The sequence below is a fragment of the Onychostoma macrolepis genome, chromosome 15 (assembly GCF_012432095.1).
Source record: "Onychostoma macrolepis isolate SWU-2019 chromosome 15, ASM1243209v1, whole genome shotgun sequence".
NCBI classification, from domain to species: Eukaryota; Metazoa; Chordata; class Actinopteri; order Cypriniformes; family Cyprinidae; genus Onychostoma; species Onychostoma macrolepis.
In genome coordinates this window covers 18,582,551-18,603,880 of record NC_081169.1, presented here as the reverse complement: position 1 = coordinate 18,603,880, position 21,330 = coordinate 18,582,551, and the positions used below count along the sequence as shown (strand labels likewise).

Genomic DNA, 21,330 nt, shown 5'->3' with positions numbered 1-21,330 from the left:
TTCAATTCATGAGTTCGCCTGCCCATCCAGTTCTGATAGTTAATGGTAAACGAACTTGGCTTGCTGTCTTTAATGGAGGCTCGAACCCAAGGCTCGGTCTGAGTGCTGAGTTCAACCCCCCATATGCGGAACTACATAGAGGGAGAAAAACTGAAATAGAGGAGGAGATGGGGAGGTGGAAGGATGCCGGAAGAATTGATGCTGGGATGGCGAAATGAGAGCTGCTTATATAGGCTCGTAATGATCATTGACAGGACTGAATGATAAGGCTCCTCCCCAGCCTACATTTGGAACTTCATATAAAACCACAAAAATCATGGTTAATAGGTCCGACAAATTAACCATAGTTTTGCAACACTAAAGCCTCCATTGAGGACAGCAAGCCAAGTTCATTTACCATTAACCATCAGGACTGGATGGGCAGCCGAACTCATGAACTATAGTTTAACCATGGTATTTGTAGTAAAACTGTGGTTATACAAATCATAATAAATATGCCAAAAAACCATGGTTACTATACAGTTTTACTATGGTTAATTTTTGTAAGGGATTTTTTTTTTTTTTCATATATCAACTGTACATACCAGCTAGTGTGTATATCAGTTATTGTTTGAATTTTTCTTGTTACCTCATTTAATATGCATGATGAAGGATACAAATAATTAAGTAATTCACCTAATGTGTTCTCAAGTCTAAGCACGGTTAATATGAGAGCAGAGCAGAGCAATGAATTAAGGACATTGTACGATAATTGTGCTTTAAAATCTTTTATTTTTGTTTATTTATTTTCAAGTAAATGTGTATTTAGATGCCAGCATCCCTGAGAAAGATAAAGTGTTGCAGGATCTCCTCTATTTCGTAAATAAAGGACGTCTGAAATCTGTCCCGGGAACAAGAAGAACAGTTCTCCTCTTCCCATCCGGCCTGCCATGTTGAGAACCCTGATCATCACGACACTGGTTGAGCTTCTAGATTCTAGAAGATGTGATGTGATGAAGCAGGAGAAGGTTGAGTATGCTGAGGCGCTGAATTGCACCTCCTTCTGGTTCAGTGACTATTCCCTGCAGAGTTTAGCAGCTAAATTAGAAATTGATTCTGATTAGCTTTAGGTCATATAGTGGATGGTAGATATTCTTATATAAACTAATGAAACAAAATGCTAGGAGGTTTGGGTAGAGCAAAAAAACATGCAATGATGCAAAACTTGCAAACAAAACGGATGAATGCTTCAACAAGCATTCAATTTGGAACATAAAATAGTTTTATCTTATTTTTAACTAAGCGGTTGGATGTAAAATGCTGGACTTAAAAGTGGTTCTGCAACCAGTCATGACCCACATGAACACATGATAGTTCATCCCTATTTAGAGCAGCTCTTTTTGATTATGAAGATTTTTTGTTGTTGTTTTGTTTTTAACATTCCACAGGGTTTCTCTGCAGGGTTTTGTTGTGACCGCCTGTCCATGCTGTGTGTCGTTCCTTATGCCATCTCGAAGCAGCCTCTGGGATGCGTGTGCATGTCCCTCACTCTTCGCACAGACTGGATCTGGGGGTGATGGGCGCCCCATTCATTCCAGTGTTTGTAGGATCCAAATTCAAACAGGTACTGATATCCACGGTAGCCTGGATACTGATATCCAACCCACCTAAAGTAGGAATGAACGTAGCATATGTGAATTGATAAGGTGACATCAGATATCTAGGTAATCATCTTTTTTAATATATATAAGAGATGCTAAATCACTTACGTTCCACCATTTACTTGAATGCTGGCGACTCTGTCCTGGAAGCCGTAGCACCACAAACTTGGGATGTCCTCATCAGAAACCTCCATCTTACGACCATCAAAGTTCATGCACTCAAACAGACAGATTCTATGGTCCTGTGGGTCCTATATATGTAAAAAGACCATACGTTTTTTCCTCTTATTACTAATTGGTCATGGTTTGTGATAAAATGGAAATGGAGTTAAGCAAAGTTAATCACCCACCATTCTAATGGGCCGGACAGACATGAGACGATCACAGCGGTAGCTGTTGGACCAAGTGTCCCAGCGAGGGTATTCGCCCCTCTCAAGCATGAACATCTCACCGGTCATATCCTGTTGCTCAAAACCTACCCATCTGCAAGATGATAAAGGGCACACGTACTGCATTTGCGGTATGGAAAAAATAGTGTATTTATAAATCAGATTTTATTATTAACAGTGCTAGTTAAGTATGCGATTGATTAAACATGTTAACAAATAAAAAACAATTAGAAAAGAATTACAAAAATAATAATAATAATTTTTAAAGATTTTGATTATTTGATCCACAGAAAATATAAATTCAGGACTTTTTTTTTAATGGACTTCCTTTAAATTGCCCCTTTATCATATCCAGTAGTTTTACTTATCATGTATGCTTAGTGAGGCAGCATTTATTTGAAAAAAAGAAAGGAAGGAGATAAATTAAATAATGCAGTTACAACAGTAATAATATAAAATATTATTTTAATTTAAAAAGACTTTTCTAATTTAATATATTTTAAAATGACGATGAATTTTCAAATGAATATGTGAAAGATTAATAGCCATTACTATTATTACACTTTAAAAATATTACAAATAAAAGAGAAAAAAATATTTAAATTATTTATTTGTCATTATATATTAAAATTATTTACATGTATTTAAATGAGTGATGTCAAAAGATTAATCGCGATTAATCGCATCCGAAATAAAAGTTTTTGTTTACATAATATATGTATGTGTACTGTGTATATTTATTATGTATATATAAATACACACACAAACACTATATATTTTGAAAATGTTTACACGTATATACATGTATTTACATGTATATATTTATATGCTTATATTTTATAAGCTTATGTAAATATATTTAATATATCAACATAACATATTTTTCTTAAATATATATACACATGCATATGTTTGTATTTATATATACATAATAAATATACACAGTAAACACACATATATCATGTAAACAAAAACTATTATTTTCTATGCGATTAATCGTTTGACAGCACTAATTTAAATCATTTAAGTCATTTAAAATAACTTATCTATTTCAGCAGTCATTTTTTCAGTCTTTAGTGTCACATGATCCTTCAAAAATCATTCTAATATGCTGATTTGTTTTTCAAGAAAGATTTCTCATCATTATCAATGTTGAAAACAGTTGTGCTGCTTAATATTTTTGTGGAAACTGTGATACAGTTTATCATGGTTCTTTTGATCAGTTTTAACATATCCTTCCAAAATAAAAGTATTAATTTCTTTAAAAAATTGTATCCAAAACATCTGAATGGTAGTGTTGTGTAATAATAATAATCATCATCATCATCACCACCACCACCATATATTTTTCATTTTTCTCTCATCTTATGATTGTCATTATTAATATCATGCATATTATTTGTCAGATGAGTACTTACGGCCCACACTCCACTCTGATGGAGCCCACACGGTTTAGCCCCTTGTCACAGATGTTACGACACTCTCCACTCAGCTCCATCATGCGCCCTTGGAAATTCTCATACTCAAACAGATATATCTGATCAGAGAGCACAGTGAAGACAAATAATTCAGCAAGTGCATCTTTGACATCACACATGTAATAGCAATATTAGATGAAAAAGTGAGAATCTAGTAAGAACATGTTGCGGCAGGTTTGACATACTCTGTGGGAGCTCGTTCCTGTGGCGTAGCGACTACCCATACTTCCTTGTACAGCAGTGTGTGACATGGCTGAAGCTGTTAATAACAGAAGAGAGAGAAGTCAAGCTTAAATAAAAGATTGATTCAAGATTAATATTTTGCTGTAGTCACACATTTAATAGAGAATCCATTATCGGTGTTGGGAATTTATTTATTATATAAAGTAATAAGCTTGAATCTTCCTTACTCAAATCAGTGAAAGCATCTAAATCTATATATCTTTACATTTCCCAAATCACAAGAAGTATATTTAAAGGGCAACAAAACAGTAATATTGTGAAATATTATTACAATTTAAAAATAACTGTTTACTATCTTAATATATTACTTTTTTTTTTTATTCCTTTGATGGCAAAGCTTAATTTTCAGCAGCCATTACTCCAAACTTCAGTGTCACATGATCCTTCAGAAATTATTCTAATATCTATCTAATCTTCTGTACTCAAATCAGGCAAAAACATCTAAATCTATATCTTTATGTACCCCAATCACAAGCTTATTTAATAGGACGGCCACTCTGAAATGACTAGAATGGGTTTCTTATTAAATTTGATTTAAAAAAAGTAAAAATAGTAATATACTGTGAAATATTATTACAATAAAAAAGAGGTTTTTAAAAATATATTTTCAGTTATAATTTATTCCTAATAGCAAAATAGTCATTACTGTGGTCTGCAGAATTATTTATTAAAAAATTATTCTAATATCTTATCTTTGTACTCAAATCAGTCAAATCAATCAATCAATCAAAAAATAAAATAATAATAATAATAATTCCAATCACAACAAGCTTATTTAAAAGATTATTGAATTTGGAAGAAAACAAAAATCTTCCATTTTATTTCTATTTTAATATATTTTTGAATATTCTTTATTCCTGATGGCAAAGCAGCCATTACTGCTGTCCTCAGTGTTACATGATCCTTCAGAAATTATTCTAATACCTAATAATCTTTGTACTCAAATCAGTCAAAAACATCTATCGCTATACATTCTCCAGTCACAGCAAGCTTATTTAAAATGTGGCCATTCTGAAATGTCCACCTCCCCAATCAGATCTCACCAAAATTTTGCAGTCAGGCACAGAGCAATGGAATGTAATAGGAGTGCTGGTGGAGGAAAGGATGCCAAGGCCCGCTTCAGGCTTCGAATGGGTTTTATATACATATATATATGCCAGCAGTACTTCCAGAGTAGAATTAGAGAACAGGCTATTGGCTAAAAGTGATGGGTGTTTGGAGGGCTTTGGAGTGCAGGCTTTTCTCTGTGACCCTGCTGACTCTGCTCATTGCTTTGTTCCAGGCCTCGGCTGGATGTCTGATGTCTACCTCCATCAGCAGAAAGCGTGGCTTTCCACGGCCCCTATCTCTTCAACTCTCTCTCTCACACATGCACTCATTCACTCTCTACAGCACAGCTAGCAATGTGCTGACCTCAGTAGACTGGCCACAGACCTCTCCATTGAGAGAAAGAGGACTTGTTGCCGTTGTGTGAAGCTTCAGCAGTTTTATATGGTGGTTACAGTTAAATTTTAAGTTGTCAAGGATTTGGAGCTTAAGTTAAGAGTGAAAAACAGATGCACAACATTTGCCAGACTATTCAATTTTAAACAATTATAAATAGTGCTGCATTTAATTATTCACACAGTCAAATACATTTGACCATCAAAAAGTATATCTCATTGAAGAACCACATTGACACTTACCTAAAAAGCTGAAAAATTATTAATCTTCTTATTTACTTGAATGCCATCATTTACATGCTTCATTTTACTTAGTCATGCACCTCCTATTGCGACACTGGGCCCCATCCATGCAGCCTGCTTTGCATAAAGTCAAAGGAGTGGGCAGGACATGGATGTTGAATGGATGTGCTTGTAAGGGCCTATTGCGTATGTATGCATATGTGTGCGAGTATGTAAAGGCAGGTGGAAGTGGGTCTCTGAATCACTCTGTGGCTGTAACTGTGGTGAGAGGACAGCAGACGAGTCTCAGTGCAGGATAAAAATGGACTTTTAATGACAGATAACACTTAAAAACCACCATTCTTTGACTCTCTTTAAGCTTTTTTGGTGGTTGCGATGCTTTTACCAACCATTTTTGAAAACCTGGAAGTTACTGTTTGTGTTGTCTGCTGGAACAATCTTAAGTCGAAACAGCTTGCTGTGTGTTTTGCCATACGTGCCGGTCATATGTAAAAATATGCATGGAATCATTGTGCCTGGCATCCACTCCTGTGGTAGATGCCAGTAGGCACGATGCCTTCCTGGCTACGGCAGATGGCATTGTGAGCTGGGTAAAGCCAAAGGCTCAGTCCAAAACAATGAGGCCTGGGGCAAAGTGCTGACTCCTGCCTGCCCTGTGGCCAATCTTCCCTTTCTGTCATGCTACATATAAATAGAGCCCTTAGTTGGTGGTCTGGGGACCGTTGTGTGGAACTCCTGAGCGCTTGCAGCTATTTGTTGGGTAGGTCAGGTAAGCCCTTTATGGTTGTCCTTTCAGACATTGCGGTCATCTTTTAGCATGCTTTGCAAACTCTAGGGGAGGGGTGCACTATCATGTATACACAATTAAAAACTTCAACATAGTAAGCATATATGTGGGACAAAATATGCATGAACAATTTTTTTTATTTATATTAGCATGTCAGAAAATTAAATGTGAAACAACAGATTAAATAAGTATTAAATTAAATCAGTTAAGTTAAATTCAATTCAATTATTAAATTCAGTTAGATTAAAATGATTGTTGTTGGCATTTCAGAAAAATGTAAATGACTTATTTGCATTTCAGAAAATTAAATGTAAAACAAAACACTACATTAAATTTAAATAAATATTTTTTATTAAAATGTATTTAAAAAAAAAAAGATTTGGCATTCTATGCTTTGCATAACATAAAACATTCTTGATATTGATACTTTTGTTATATTAATGCTTTTGGCTAAATCTGAAATAATCTAATTTGTAGGTTTGTGTATAATTTTTGTTTAAGGCCTCATGTTTTGGCCATAAACCTGTCTTTTCTGTAAACTGTGGTTTTATTCTGTTATGTTTGTATTATATTGTCTAAATCAGCAGAGAGAATCAATGTGATTTATTTTGTTAGGTCTAACTTGTTGGAGCAACAAAGGCATTTGGCTGCCATATCTTTCTTGTTCATTGTCCTCAGGCTATTTGTACACTTGTCATAAATGATATAGAACCAACACTTTTATTTATTTATTTTTTGCATATCTCTGTTCTTCAGGTCTATCAGCATTGAGATATCTTCAAGGATGGCTCTGACTAATCCCATGCCACTTGGGCCATGGAAGGCAAGTAAATACTTGATGGCTATGAAATCATGCAAAATTATTTAGAATGCTTTGAATCTCATCTCTGTTACGTCTGTGAATATGTGTATAGCTCACAGTCTATGACCAAGAGAACTTCCAAGGCAAGCGCGTGGAGTTCACCTCAGCCTGTCAGAACATCATGGAATGTGGCATGGACAATGTCCGCTCTCTGAAGGTGGAGTGTGGCGCGTAAGTCATACACTCACAGACACACACATCTAAAAGGGCCCATGTTGTTGTTGTTGTATTATGCAAATTTTCTGTGTACATTTGTCTATTTAAACAGCTGGGTGGGCTATGAACACTCAAGCTTCTGTGGGCAGCAGTTCATCTTGGAAAGAGGCGACTACCCTCGCTGGGAGTCTTGGAGCGGCAGCAATGCCTACCACATTGAGAGGCTAATGTCCTTCCGGCCAATCTGCTCTGCTGTGAGTCTGAAACAGTGTAAACTGATCAGTGGTGAAATGATTTACCGGTTTTTCCAAATAAAAAACAATCTCTCCCATTGTTATGATCTGTGCAGAACCACAAGGAGTCAAAGATTACCGTCTTTGAGCGGGAGAACTTTATTGGACACCAGTGGGAGATAACCGATGACTACCCCTCTCTCCAGGCCATGGGCTGGCCCTCCAACGAGATCGGATCAATGCAGGTGCAAAGTGGGGCGTGAGTACCATAATTGTCTCTCTCTCTCTACACCAGGGCTGTCCAAACCTGTACCCGGATGGCCACTGTCCTGCAGAGTTTAGCTCCAACCATAATTAAACACAAATGAACCTGCTAACCAAGTATTGCATTCAAAAATCAAATACTTCTCTACTGTATAATATGCAAAAAAAAAAGTATGTCTGAATTTACAGTATTCTGAAAATAGTAAGTGAAAAGTACCTGGACGGCCTACTGTTTCCAACGAGATTCTGAAGTGTGCATTTGTTGTCACTGTGCTATCCCATGAGGCCATGGGAGAGGATTTGTCAGTGGCAGTAAAACAACACAACGTATGCTGTAGGTCACATGACAATATTAAGATGAATTTTACCAATATTCATACTTGTGCTGGGAAGGTTACTTACAAATTGTAGTCGGTTACTGATTACAAATTACATGACAAAATGTATAGTTACTAATGTAATCTATTAGATTACTAATATATCCTAAATATTTTTTGATTACTTTTAGATTTCTTTTGACATAATTTGAATATAACATAAATTTGATTGAGATTATTGTGTACCATATTGATATAAAAACGAAAAAATATACATATTCAATTTATTCCATTGTAATCAACAATATGTAGTGAATTAAACTTAAAAAAATGCTGAGGGTTTGTGAGTTGATGAAAAGTTAATAATTAAATCATAAAAATGTAAAATTAAGGTGAATAAATTATTTTTAAATATAAAACCTAAATAAAATATGAAAATAGAAATTTAATTTAATATGTTACCTGCATGTTAATGTGAAAATGAACCATCATCAGAGAACTGTGAACATGCAAATGTGATGATAAAATATTGAAATATTAACTTAAATCTCAGGGGTCTTCATGTAAATATTTGAGGTCAAACAAGTTTGGCTGACAGAAAAGTTTGGGATTCTCTGCATTAAATGAACAAACATTAATGAACATGAAAACAGCAATGACTTTGTGATACATAATACATAATTTTTGTAAAAGTCGCAAAGTAAGTTCAAATTCAAATGTAGCACGTAATCAGACGGTATGCGATTTCAGATGCACTAAAGGTCTTCAGACTTCAGGTTGGAGCTAAAATCTGCAGGTTGTTGGTTGGACACTCCTGCCATACACCATTAGCCTCAGGTGCTGTAATATTTTGTATACTTGGAATATTAGGGATCTCAGTTTGCATTTGTCATGTGTTTTCTCACTGCATGTAGCTGGGTTTGTTACCAGTACCCTGGTTACCGTGGTTACCAGTACATCATGGAGTGTGACCACCATGGTGGCGAGTACAAACACTACAGGGAGTGGGGCTCCCACGCTCAGACCTTCCAGGTGCAGTCCCTCCGCCGGGTTCAGCAGTGAGGGCAGCTCGCCCAGCTCCCTTCCTCCCTCCCCCACCTCCTCCTCCTCTTCTTCCTCCTCCACCACCTCTTCCTCACCTCCACCCCTTCATTCCGATACCAGCAAGCCCAGCACAGGCTGAACGTCTGGTGCATTCGGCAAATGTTTACAGCGCTTTCTTCTTTTTGCATGCCATCGATTTGAAAGAAAAGAGCGAGAGGAAGAACTCAAGCAGACTGATTCTGTGAGCGGCACAGTGGTGTGACTTAAGCTTTGCTCCTCATCGCTGTCATGATGCAGTCTGTGCAAAAGAGATCAATAAAGGGTACACTTACGGAAACTACCTATTTTGAGAGTTTGTTTGATGCATGTGTTGTGGTTCCAAGCTTTGTAAAATGGCCCAAATTGTCATGTCACAAAATTGGACCATCATTACCACCAAAATATCCTATAGGCCTAACCATTGTTAATGACCAATGGTTTCTGAGTAGGGGGATAAAATAGGGTAGGGATAAAGAGGCTGAAAATAAAAGTTCAATTATCAAGGAATTATTGTTTTCACCTGTTTTTGGGTACAGTGTTGATTTTCCTTGCTTGTCACCCATCATGATGACATGCAAAAACAATGTACCAAATATTTATTAGAAATATTGACAAATCTGGCATTCACTTTGAGAAATTAATGAATTTAAACTGCATGTTGGATTCAAATGATTTTTAAATTAATCTATTGAATCATCACAATCAGAAATCTTTTTTTTTTTTTTTACAAAATTATTATATTCTGTATATAATATTCGTGTGTCGCTACAAACAAGTTTACAAAATCTAAAAAATGCCCAAAGTTATCTAATAATTGTTTCCCCCCCATATAATATGGAAATAATATATTTGACCCTCTATATTAAAAGTATAATAAAAAATATTGTTTTTAATCTTAACTTCCTTGACTGTCAAGAAATTGTATTTTTTTCATATACCAACTTAATATATATTTATACATTTTATACACACACACACACACACACGTTTGTTTTTGTGAAAAGTAGGGACATCCCATAGGCGTGATGGTTTTTATACTGTACAAACTGTATGTGCTATTGCCCTACACCAACCCTACACCTAACCTACCCCTTACAGGAAACTTTGTGCTTTTTCAGATTTTCAATACACTCTATTCTGTGTGATTTATAAGCGTTTTGAAAAGTGGGGACATGGGGTAATGTCCTGAAAAGTCACCTTCTCCTTGTAATACCTATGTCATACCTTTGTCATTATACAAATTTATGTCCTCATTTGTCTCACACACACACACACACACACACACACACACACACACACACACACACACACACACACACACACACACACACACACACTTCTTCTTGAGATCCACGCCTGACGTAGAGAAACTGCGCCACCCAGCGTTTGTCAGAAGTTAAAGCCCAGGAAGCTGTCGCTGGCAGTTAAAGAAAAAAACTAGGTAACAGGCTGGAGAAAGCGAAGCAAAACACCTGTGCTCTCCTAAACTTAGAAAAATTTGCATTATAGTGTCTGTGCTGTTCGGTGTTCTTGCTGCATACATACTGATTTATTATAGTCTGTTTAAAGGAGCCAGATTTAAGATCAACGTGACGTTAAAAGGGAAAACAACAATTGTCACAGGTTGGTATCATTTAAACGCTTTACATATTAATCCAATCCAACTTAATACCACTTAAGTAAATAAAACCTGAACTACTTACTAACTTAGACTGGCATTAAATAGTGGTTATAATATAACTTGTATTTAGTTGTACCACTGTCCTCAGTACATTTATTTGAGTTGTTAGAATTTTTTATTTTATATTAATTATGTCTATGTCTGTATGCAGGGAGTAATATAGGCATTAGCAAAGCCACAGCCTTGGATCTAGCCAAGAGAGGGGCCCGAGTGATCCTCGCCTGCAGAAACAAACAGAAAGCTGAAGCTGCGGTTTATGACATAAGAAAGGTGAACTCATCTCCTAACCAAAGTTCCTCCTGGTTCTTATGATTTCTCTGACACAAGTCTTAAAGAAAGACATTATGTGTATATCCCTCAGGAAAGCGGGAACCCTGAGGTTCTCTACATGCATCTGGACCTGGCCAGTTTGAAGTCCGTACGTGATTTTGCAGAGATTTTTCTGAAGAGTGAACCGAGACTCAGCTTTCTAATTAACAGTTCAGGTGAGTTGAGAAGGATGTTACTGTATGTAAGCTTCGGAAGTGTTTAGTTCTGGTTCACTTAGCGTTCACATTGTCATTTGGCCTTTTTAGGGTCACAATTTATAACATTGGTCTTGTTTTTGGTTTATTTAGATGCCTTTGCATTCATATTTAATTCGAACCATACCAGATATCTGCTTGCTTGGTGCACACTGCACTAACAGAGCATTCGCACCAGAGTTCATTTTAATCAAACCAAACCAGCCACCTGTAAACACACCCTCAGTGTGTGAGGCTTTCTCTCTAGGTCTTATAGCATCAGGCAGAACTGAAGATGGTTTTGGCATGGCATTTGGTGTCAACCACCTGGGCCACTTTTTGCTGACGCTGTTGCTGTTGGATCGTCTAAAGCAGGCAGAGCACAGCCGCGTCGTCAACGTGTCCACCCTGCTGCATCGGCTGGGGTCTGTGGATTTCAAACTTTTATTATTATTCAGCTTATTTAAATTATGGCAAAAGTCATTTAAATGTAAAATAGGAGAAATTAGCATAAACTACAAATTAATGTAATATTAGAGTAATTAAATTATAATAAAAAATCTGAATAAAATATTGGTTAGTAACTAATATGGTACCAATATATTGTGCATCCCTATGTTACATAAAGCAACAATATATGCATAGAACAGTAACAATAGTAACCTAATGTCCCTATGATTTGTAATGCCTATAATTTTTGTTGAAAATATGTAGATATTTGAATATGAAGTTGCGATTTGCATTCACTCACTGGACTCAATTATTACTTTGTATTAAAGCTTTTATGGTATATTTTTATCATTATTGATCTATCCATCTTTTTTCTTTCATATTTCATATCTTTCATTTCTTTTTATTAATTTCATGTTTCATATCTTTCTTTCTTTTCTTATTTTTTTCTTTCATTTATATCAATATGCATCATGTAGTTCTTTATCTCATTGGTACACTTTAAGAATATTTCTTAAACCGTGCTATTGTTATGAACATGCATAAATGTGTTATAATTTTTTAGAATCAGTTTTTTTTATCTAAATGGGAAACATTGCATGCACTTTTTTTTTTAAACTCATGACCAATTAAAATACTGCATGTATTTGTTTTAAATTAAAGTAAAGAGGTAAAAAGTAGTTAGTAATGTAATCTATTAGATTACCAATGCATTCTGATTACCTTTTGATTACTTTTATCTTATTTTTGACCTAATTTGCATATAACTTAGATTTGAATGGGATTATTGTGTACCATATTGATATTAAAAAAAGGAAGAAGAAGAAGAAGAAAAAATCAACAGAATGCAGTGCATTAAACATTACATTATGCCAGGGTTTCCCAAGCCGGGTTTAGTTAAAAACAACACCGTTCATAATAGATAATATTTTTTAGAGGTCAAAAAGTAAGATCATTATTTCAGACAGTATGTGATTTCAGATGCACTGAAGGTCTTCAGACTCACTAGAAACTTCTAAACAAGCAGGTTGGAGCTAAAATCAGCAGGTTGTTGGTCCTCTGATACCAGCAAGCCCAGCACAGGCTGAACGTCTGGTGCATTCGGCAAATGTTTACAGCGCTTTCTTCTTTCTGCATGCCATCAATTTGAAAGAAAAGACTGAGAGGAAGAACTCAAGCAGACTGATTCTGTGAGCGGCACAGTGGTGTGACTTAAGCTTTGCTCCTCATCGCTGTCATGATGCAGTCTGTGCAAAAGAGATCAATAAAGGGTACACTTACGGAAACTACCTATTTTGAGAGTTTGTTTGATGCATGTGTTGTAGTTCCAAGCTTTGTAAAATGGCCCAAATTGTCATGTCACAAAATTGGATCATTACCACCAAAATATCCTATAACTTTTGTTGTTGATGACCAATGGTTTTTGAGTACTGGGACAAAATAAGGTAGGAACAAAATGGGCTGAAAATAAATGTAAAAAAATTATGTATAAAGGAATTATTGTTCTCACCTATGTTTGGGTGCAATGTTGATTTTCTTTGCCTGTTACCCATCATGATTACATGCAAAAATAATGTTATAAATTTAGACAAATTGCATTCACTTAAATAAATGAATTTAAACTGCATGTTGGAATCAAATGATTTTTAGTTCCATCTATTGAATCTTCATCGCAATCTAGTATAGGCCTACATATTTCTATATGCTATATATACTTATATTTTTATAATACATATTTATAAAAGCTGTTGAGTTTAGGTCTAAGGACAGGTGGTTTTTAGGGGTAGCGAATGTCAATATTGTTAAAAAATTTTTTATTTTTATTACAGCCTGGTGTCATCTCAAAATCATTTTACAGTAGAGATGCTTTTTAAAAAACAAGTGGCGTGTAAAGTTATTGGATATTTTTGTGGTATTATAACTGGTTTGTTTGTCTTTTCTTTTGATCGCCGGACGTAGAGAAACTGCGCCACCCAGCGCTCGTCAGAAGTTAAAGCCCGGAAGCTGAAGCTGACAGTTACGAAAACATAAACACGATAACAGGCGGGACACATGTGCTGTCCTAAACTTTAGAAACTGCAACATCCCTTAATTAACGCGCTCAAAGGAAATAATGTCTGTGCTGTTGTCAGTGCTGGTCGGTGTGCTTGCTGCATACATACTGATTTATTACAGTCTGTTTAAAGGAGCCAGATTTAAGAGCAACGTGACGTTAAAGGGAAAAACCGCAATTGTCACAGGTTGGTATCATTAAAGTAACGCTTTTCATATTAAACAATCAAATCCAACTTAATACCACTTAAACCTAAAAGAACTTAGATTGTCATTCGATAGTGGTTATACTTTTTAAAGTCGTTTACAGTTATATTTAAGTACTGTCCTCGATACATTTATATGATTTGTTAGAATTTTTTTTTTTAATTTATTTTAATTTTTTTATGAATTATGTCTATAGTAATTAGTTTGCTGTACATTAGACGACGTTTAACTCTGGCTCAGGGTCGAGTAATCGATAATGTGTATGCAGGGAGTAATACAGGCATTGGCAAAACCACAGCCTTGGATCTAGCCAAGAGAGGGGCCCGAGTGATCCTCGCCTGCAGAAACAAACAGAAAGCTGAAGCTGCGGTTTATGACATAAGAAAGGTGAACTCATCTCCTAACCAAAGTTCCTCCTGGTTATCATTTCTCTGATACAAGCCTAAAAAGAAAGACATTATGTGTATCCCTCAGGAAAGCGGGAACCCTGAGGTACTCTACATGCATCTGGACCTGGCCAGTTTTAAGTCCGTTCGTGATTTTGCAGTGACTTTTCTGAAGAGTGAACCGAGACTCGACTTGCTCATTAACAATGCAGGTAAATTAAGAAGTTTCATTTTTTCTGAAATGTTGTTTTAGGGTGTTTACACTTGTAGTTCAGTTCATTTGAACTGGTTCTAAAAAGTAAATGATACATTTAGTCCTGGTTTGCTTAGCATTCACACTGTCATTTTTAACTCTGAACCCAAAGATACAAAACAAATAGCATAATACAGTCAAAACATGATTGGGCAGCTTTTATGACATGCACTGTATTTTAGGAACTGCTGTTAGAAAACTGCTGTGTGCTGGGGCTAATGCTCTTGTTGTATGTATCTACTTCCACCATTGCTGTAAGGAGATGATGGTTCCAAATCCTATACCTAACTGCAATGGGCAACATGGCTCCTAAGATGAGAACAACCAGATTTACTTGAACATTCTGTCCTTTTTATAGTCACAACTTGTGACATCATGTTTTGTTTTTGGTTTGTTTAGATGTCTTGGTCCGTACGTTGCATTCATATTTCAGTTGAACTGCACCAGAGATCTTTTGGAAGTATACTGAGACTCACCTTAAGTGGGTTTTGGTCTGCTGCTTGTTTGGTGCACACCAAGGTTCGGATGGCAGTGTTCACACTTATTTAAATTAACCGCACTAACAGACCAATTGCACCGGAGTTCATTTTAATCAAACCAAACCAGCCAACTGTAAACACACCCTCAGTGTGTGCGGCTTTCTCTCTAGGTCTTATAGCATCAGGCAGAACTGAAGATGGTTTTGGCATGGCATTTGGCATCAACCACCTGGGCCACTATTTGCTGACGCTGTTGCTGTTGGATCGTCTAAAGCAGGCAGAGCACAGCCGCGTCGTCAACGTGTCCGCCCTGCTGCATCGGCTGGGGTCTGTGGATTTCAACCTCCTCAACACGCAGAAGGATCTGGTCACAGGTCAATCGTACTGGCACGCATTTTGAGCCTACTGCCACAGCAAACTGTGCAATGTACTCTTTACCCGTGAGCTCGCAAACCGACTGGAAGGGACGAGTGTCACTTGCTATTGCCTGCATCCAGGTTAGTGGGGCATTTTTTTTTTTGTCTGCTATTACGGTACGTCACTAGTATTATTATTCCTTTTTTTCCCCCTACATTTTCTTCATTGTCTCATCTTTATAGGTGTTATTGCAACTGAGATCGGTCGAAATATGGGTGTGCTGCAGAAGCTGCTTTTCCTGCCCATGTCCAAACTGTTTTTCCTGGACCCAGAGGGAGGTGCGCAGACTACGCTTTACTGTGCTTTGCAGGAGGGACTTGAGCCTCTGAGTGGACGGTACTTCTCTTCCTGTGCCCTGCAGAATGTTAGCGCTCACGGACGAGACGATGCCTTGGCCAAGAAGCTTTGGGAAGTGAGCGAGAGGCTGTGTGGCCTATCGTGAGTGAGCTCACACAGGTTTGTAGAACAGAAACAGAGAGACCACCAACAGCATTATGAGTGTGAGCTTCTGAAGTTGTTCATATAATGTCTCTCCTGGTGTTACAGGTATGCATAGCTGAGGTAGCTTTTGTATTTGGTAAATAATGCTTTAAAATATATTGTTGCTTTAACACAATATATTTAAATTAGGGTTGCACTGATATATTTAATTTCTGATACAATAAGCTGTTCATAATTATTTTGTTATGGCCCTATAAATGGCTGATTTTAAAAATTATATACTATTTTGTCTCAGTTAAAAATAAAACACTAAAACCTAAAATCAGTTGTTCTAAATGCTACAAGTGAATAATGTATAGAGTGAAAAATGGAAATTCATTTTGACATTATATCTACCGAATTATTATTATTATTAATAAATTTAGTGTTTTTAAAGATTAACTTAGACTGTTAAATTATGGCAAAAGACATAGAAATATAAAAATAGGAAAAATGAGCATAAACAATAAATTATAATGTAATATTAGAATAATTAAAATAAAATATTGGTCAATAACTAATATGGTACCAATATATTATGCATCCCTCTCTTAAATAAAGCAACAATATATGCACAGTAACAATAGTAACCTTTTATGCCCCTATCATTTGCAATGCGTATTATTTTTCCTGAAAAATATTTAGAGGTGAAGTTGCGATTTGTATTCACTCACTGGACACAGCGGAAATAGCATATTCCTTTGTATTAAGGTTTTTGAATGGTGTATTTTTTTTTTTTTATTATCATTATTGATCTATGTATCTTTTTGTTTCATATATTTCATATCTTTGGTATCCTTTTTTATTTCATGTTTCATAACTTTCTTTCTTCCTTTCTTTCATATATATCAATCTATATAGATCTTTATATCATTGCTAATGTTTCTTTCTCTGCACTATTTCTTCATGATAGTTCTATTGTTATGAACATGCATAAGTTTTATAACTTTCATAATCACATTGCATCCACCTTTTTTTGAAACGCATGACCAATTCAAATACCTCATGTATTTGAAAATGAAAATCATTTGAAGAAAGTAAAAATATCTGATAAAGAACATCAATTTCTTTTGTGTATTTGAACTCTTTTTGCCTCATCTGATAGGGTGTTGTACTGTTTTGCTTCACTGGGTGGCAGTAGCGTGTCACATTTGGCAGCCTTCATCTCAGGGCGACACAACCTGAAGAGTCTGCAGAGACCTCTGTCAAGATGACAATCATTAGAATAAAGTAGGTTAGATTACACTGAGAATTGCAGAAGTAATTTCATGTAATATTAGAGTTTGCTTTTCCACAGAATGAAAGAGGGCATCAGGGGCTATAGCCATTTGGTGTGATGGGATAACCAAAACGAGGACTTGTTATAGACCCTTATATGTATGCATCTTCAACAGACCCCCAGTTGCTAATAGATCCTTTAGCTCAAACTGGGATTGTCACATTTTTGACATTGTGTAGACCTAGCATCCTCATTATATATGCTGATATATGATATATTCTCTGCCTTGAAAGTCTGTATACTGTCCAGGTGGATGAATCTGGTTTCATCCAAAGAATTTTCCCCAGTCTCTTCTGTGCACTATTGTTTTCTAGCCTGAAAGATTCATATCCACTGATTGTTACTCATGCTGTTTTTCTAAAATGCATTGTGTTGTCGTGTCACTGATGGTGCCAGTCATATCTCGGCCTCTTCCGTGTGTTGGTTCTCATGGACGGTAAGTGTGTAACTACACCGTCCCCTTCGATTCGTTTTGTAGAAACAAAACACATTGATGAGTGACGGCAGGTGTTTACTTTGGACGCACTCCCGAGCTCTTTGGCACAGTACTTAACGACTGGATTAGTGCATCAATTAGCAATCACTGCATGGGAGGAGCCTGATTGATCGAGACTGCTGCTGCTGTTGCTGCTGCTAAGGCTGGGCGTGGGTCATGCTGGGGCATGTGAGTGTGGGAAGCAGCTGTGTGTGTGTGAGACTGTAGTGGCCAGCTGCTTGAGAATTAGTTCAAAGGACTAATTTCACTGCATGATAGCAGAATAAAACCGTACGGACCTTGTTGACCTTGTAAGGATTTTACATGCTGTAACTTTCACGTGATTGTGATTTGATAAAGCCAAAGTGTATTTTTAAAATATTTAAAACAATCTATTGATTGCAATAATATAACAATATTTTTTTTTTGTTTATATATTTTTTATATCAATACTAGATATAATGTATTGCATTAATATAATGACAACTATTATTAAATTATATTTATTTGTCATCATAATAAAATATATGATAGCATAGAATTAAGAACAACTATATTATAATGTATTATGTCTCAAAATATATAATACGTTTGAAATAAAGTAGTTGTCAAGAGACATGATGCACATTATAATAATAGTTGCCTCATAATGCAATATTGTCTTCTTTGTATTATATATTACAATACAAGATGGAATGCATAGTAATATAATGAGAACTATTATTAAATTACTAACAATTAAGTTAATTCTCATAATATGATAGAATATCATCACTATACTGAGACATTACAGTAATGTAGCTCAGTATTTTATGTTCTAAAATGTGATATAAAAGTACATTGACAATTTTTGGTTGAGATCATTTTTTATATTTTTCCTAAAACATGGTGGTAGTGTTTAGGAAACATCTTTCGAAAAAGAGGCTTCACAAATTTATGTGGCGCTACTGGTGCAAAATGATACACTGCTTGAATTTTTATTTCATATGTTAACTCGGACAAAACATTACATCATAAATCAACAATGAATGAAGAAAGAAAAGTTAAAATTGTGAAGCATTTAGAAACCTCATGAAATCAAAGGAGTTTTGTGGCCTCTAATACATGTCATTTAGCTTTAAGGTTGTGTATATATACTCAATTTTTATTGCATATAGGTGTATCTCAAAATGACAGTTTTCAGAGATGCAGACCAAAAATGTTGATGACTCATCCTGCACTACACAGGCTCTCGTCCAATCAGATACTAGTATGACAATATCCTGCCCCTAATATTGATTGATGGCAAGTAGCCATTTGCATCAAGGATGACTGTGAAGTAACTTAAACCAACTGGTTATTTAAAAAGTCAAAAACTGCATCTTTCCCACTCAAACTTATAGGGAATGTCAAGCAGTTTCATGAGGTTTTTAAGTCATATTTTTAATAACATATCTCTAATTGGCTGTGGGCAGTGAGATTATTTCATTGGCTCAGTGTGTACAGTGTCTGGTTTTCAGTGCGGCGGGTAGCAGGTGGTCAGGGGAACAGCACTCTTCCATCTCAGTCTGAGGGGAGGGAGAACAGCAAAGTGATGCTGGGTCTCACTTTAGAGTAACACGTGAGGTGTGAGGTGGGAAGAGAGGAGGTTCAATCGTGAGACTGGGTGACAACGTTTTGGAGCGTCATTTAAACACAGGCTGCTTGTGTCACAAGAAAAGCCTTCCTATTTTTCCATCTCACCCGCCCCGTGCGGAAATGCCATCTGAAGGCGGTAAATAGAAGCATCCTTTGGGTCATGTTATTTCCACAGGTGCAATTAACACCCCCATCTGCTAATCTGTGATTAACGATGTTTACAAATATGCTGCACATGCCAGAGAGTGTCAGAATAGCAGCTCACACCTTCCTCTTACTCCTTCCCTTTCTCGTCTGTCTTCTTCCCTGCTATTGTGTGCTGGATTAGTAATTAGGGTTTGGGTGGGAGGTGGCAGAAGGAAACCAGACCCTTAAAGCAGTAGGCATCACTACTTAAAAAAAAAAAAAATCTGTTAATTTAAATTGGCAGGGTCCAGAAGACTGAGATCATAACTTTTCTTCTATTTTTCTAATTTAACACACTTTTTGTTTTTCATTATAAATTAAAGTATCTGCATATGAATGTTAGCGACAAAATAACTTGAAGCTCAAAATGTTTTTGTATTTGATTTATCCCTTTTTGCATGTTTTTTTTTTTTTCATGTACTCCAGCATAATTTTGATCCTTCAATGGCCTCATCTGACCTTTTGTAGAAAGAATTCACATTAGTGACCATTTTTTTTATATACAGCTAGGTCCATATATATTTGGACAATGACATAATTTTCATCATTTTGGCTCTGCATGCCACCAGAATAGAATTAAAATGAAACAATCAAGATGCCATTTAAGTGCAGTCTTTAAGCTTTAATTCAAGGGGTTGAATAAAAATATAACATAAAATGCATAAAATAACATCCCTTTTTTCTTCCTGTCATTCTGGTACAGGTTGATCTTAATTTCAGCCGCCCAAAGAAAGCTTTTCCAGAAGCGGTCTGGCTTTTTTAGATGTTTTTTGGCAAAGTCTAATCAGGCCTTGATCGCACCTTGTGGTGAATTTGCCCTCGTGAAGTCTTTTCTTGATTGTAGACTTTGACAGTGACACACCTGCCTCCTGGAGAGTGTTCTTCTCTTGGCTGGATGTTGTGAAAGAGTTTTTCTTTACCATGGAGAGGATCCTCCGATCATCCGCCACTGTTTTCCTCTGTGGACATCCATGCCTTTTTGTGTTGCTGAGCTCACCAGTGTGTTCTTTTTTTCTCAGAATGTACCAAACTGTTTTTTTATCCACTCATATTGTTCTCATAATGTTCTTGCTGTCTCTCTGATGGATTTGTTTTGTTTTTGAAGCCTAACAATTGTCTGTTTCACTGGTTTGGAGAGCTCATTTGACTGCATGATGTGGGTCCACAGCAACAGCTTCCAAATGCAAATGGCACACTTAGAATCAACTCCAGATCTTTTACCTGCTTAATTGATGTAGAAATAACAAAGGAATAGCACACATCTGTCCATGAAATGGCTTTTTGAGTCAACTGTCCAATTACTTATGGTCCCTTGAAAAATGAGGGGAGGCACATATTAAAGAACTGTAATTCCTTAACCTTTCTTTCAATTGTGATGAGAATACCCTCAATCAAAGCTCAGAGTGTGCACTTTAAGCCCAGATTCAGGGTTTCTGCGGGTCCTTATAAAGTCTTAAAATGTCTTAAATTTACTTTATCAAATTTAAGGTCATAAAAAGTCTTAAATTGTACAAGAAAGTCTTAATTATGATTTCAAGAGGTCTTAAATTTGGGTACAGTCCAGAATCACGATGCAGCTTAATGTGACAATTAAACTTCAAAAAGCTATAAATAAATATGAGCGCAGCACGTTTCAAAGTCCGGTGCTGCTTTGTGTTCTGCTGTTATCGCGGAAACCGTTCGAAAGCGCCTCCTGCTGGCAGAGAATGAATGCGCATGTTCAATAAG

General features: G+C 36.2%; 4 protein-coding genes across 6 annotated transcripts; 3 read left to right on the top strand and 1 right to left on the bottom strand.

The window, feature by feature from the left end:
* Nucleotides 1-409: 409 nt before the first annotated feature.
* On the top strand, nucleotides 410-9,429 carry cryba1a (crystallin, beta A1a). Of its 3 annotated transcripts, XM_058799490.1 has the most exons (8): nucleotides 410-1,007; nucleotides 1,428-1,603; nucleotides 5,033-6,195; nucleotides 6,979-7,045; nucleotides 7,137-7,255; nucleotides 7,353-7,494; nucleotides 7,590-7,732; nucleotides 8,969-9,429. In XM_058799490.1, exons 4-8 carry the CDS (start codon nucleotides 7,007-7,009, stop codon nucleotides 9,114-9,116), a joined length of 591 nt encoding a protein of 196 aa, XP_058655473.1. In that variant the 5' UTR covers nucleotides 410-1,007; nucleotides 1,428-1,603; nucleotides 5,033-6,195; nucleotides 6,979-7,006; the 3' UTR covers nucleotides 9,117-9,429. The 3 variants fall into 3 exon arrangements, with proteins under 3 accessions (XP_058655473.1, XP_058655474.1, XP_058655472.1); XM_058799491.1 differs by lacking the exons at nucleotides 1,428-1,603; nucleotides 5,033-6,195; XM_058799489.1 differs by lacking the exons at nucleotides 410-1,007; nucleotides 5,033-6,195 and having other exon boundaries at nucleotides 1,472-1,603.
* crybb1l3 (crystallin, beta B1, like 3) lies at nucleotides 1,020-15,312 on the bottom strand. The gene is made up of 6 exons (XM_058799486.1): nucleotides 15,146-15,312; nucleotides 3,693-3,766; nucleotides 3,448-3,566; nucleotides 1,991-2,123; nucleotides 1,749-1,891; nucleotides 1,020-1,646 (listed from the first exon to the last, which is right to left on the bottom strand). Exons 2-6 carry the CDS (start codon nucleotides 3,756-3,758, stop codon nucleotides 1,481-1,483), a joined length of 627 nt encoding a protein of 208 aa, XP_058655469.1. The 5' UTR covers nucleotides 3,759-3,766; nucleotides 15,146-15,312; the 3' UTR covers nucleotides 1,020-1,480.
* Nucleotides 10,583-13,634, top strand: LOC131554200 (dehydrogenase/reductase SDR family member 13-like; the record flags this gene model as incomplete). The annotated part of the gene is made up of 5 exons (XM_058799404.1): nucleotides 10,583-10,760; nucleotides 10,970-11,088; nucleotides 11,180-11,303; nucleotides 11,590-11,746; nucleotides 12,799-13,634. Coding segments are annotated over 5 exons (639 nt in total), but the record flags the coding sequence as incomplete, so codon positions are not given.
* On the top strand, nucleotides 13,761-17,125 carry LOC131554269 (dehydrogenase/reductase SDR family member 13-like). The gene is given in 5 exon segments (XM_058799485.1): nucleotides 13,761-14,011; nucleotides 14,299-14,417; nucleotides 14,505-14,628; nucleotides 15,319-15,645; nucleotides 15,748-17,125. Coding segments are annotated over 5 exon segments (957 nt in total). The 5' UTR covers nucleotides 13,761-13,884; the 3' UTR covers nucleotides 16,008-17,125.
* The last annotated feature ends 4,205 nt before the right edge of the window (nucleotides 17,126-21,330 follow it).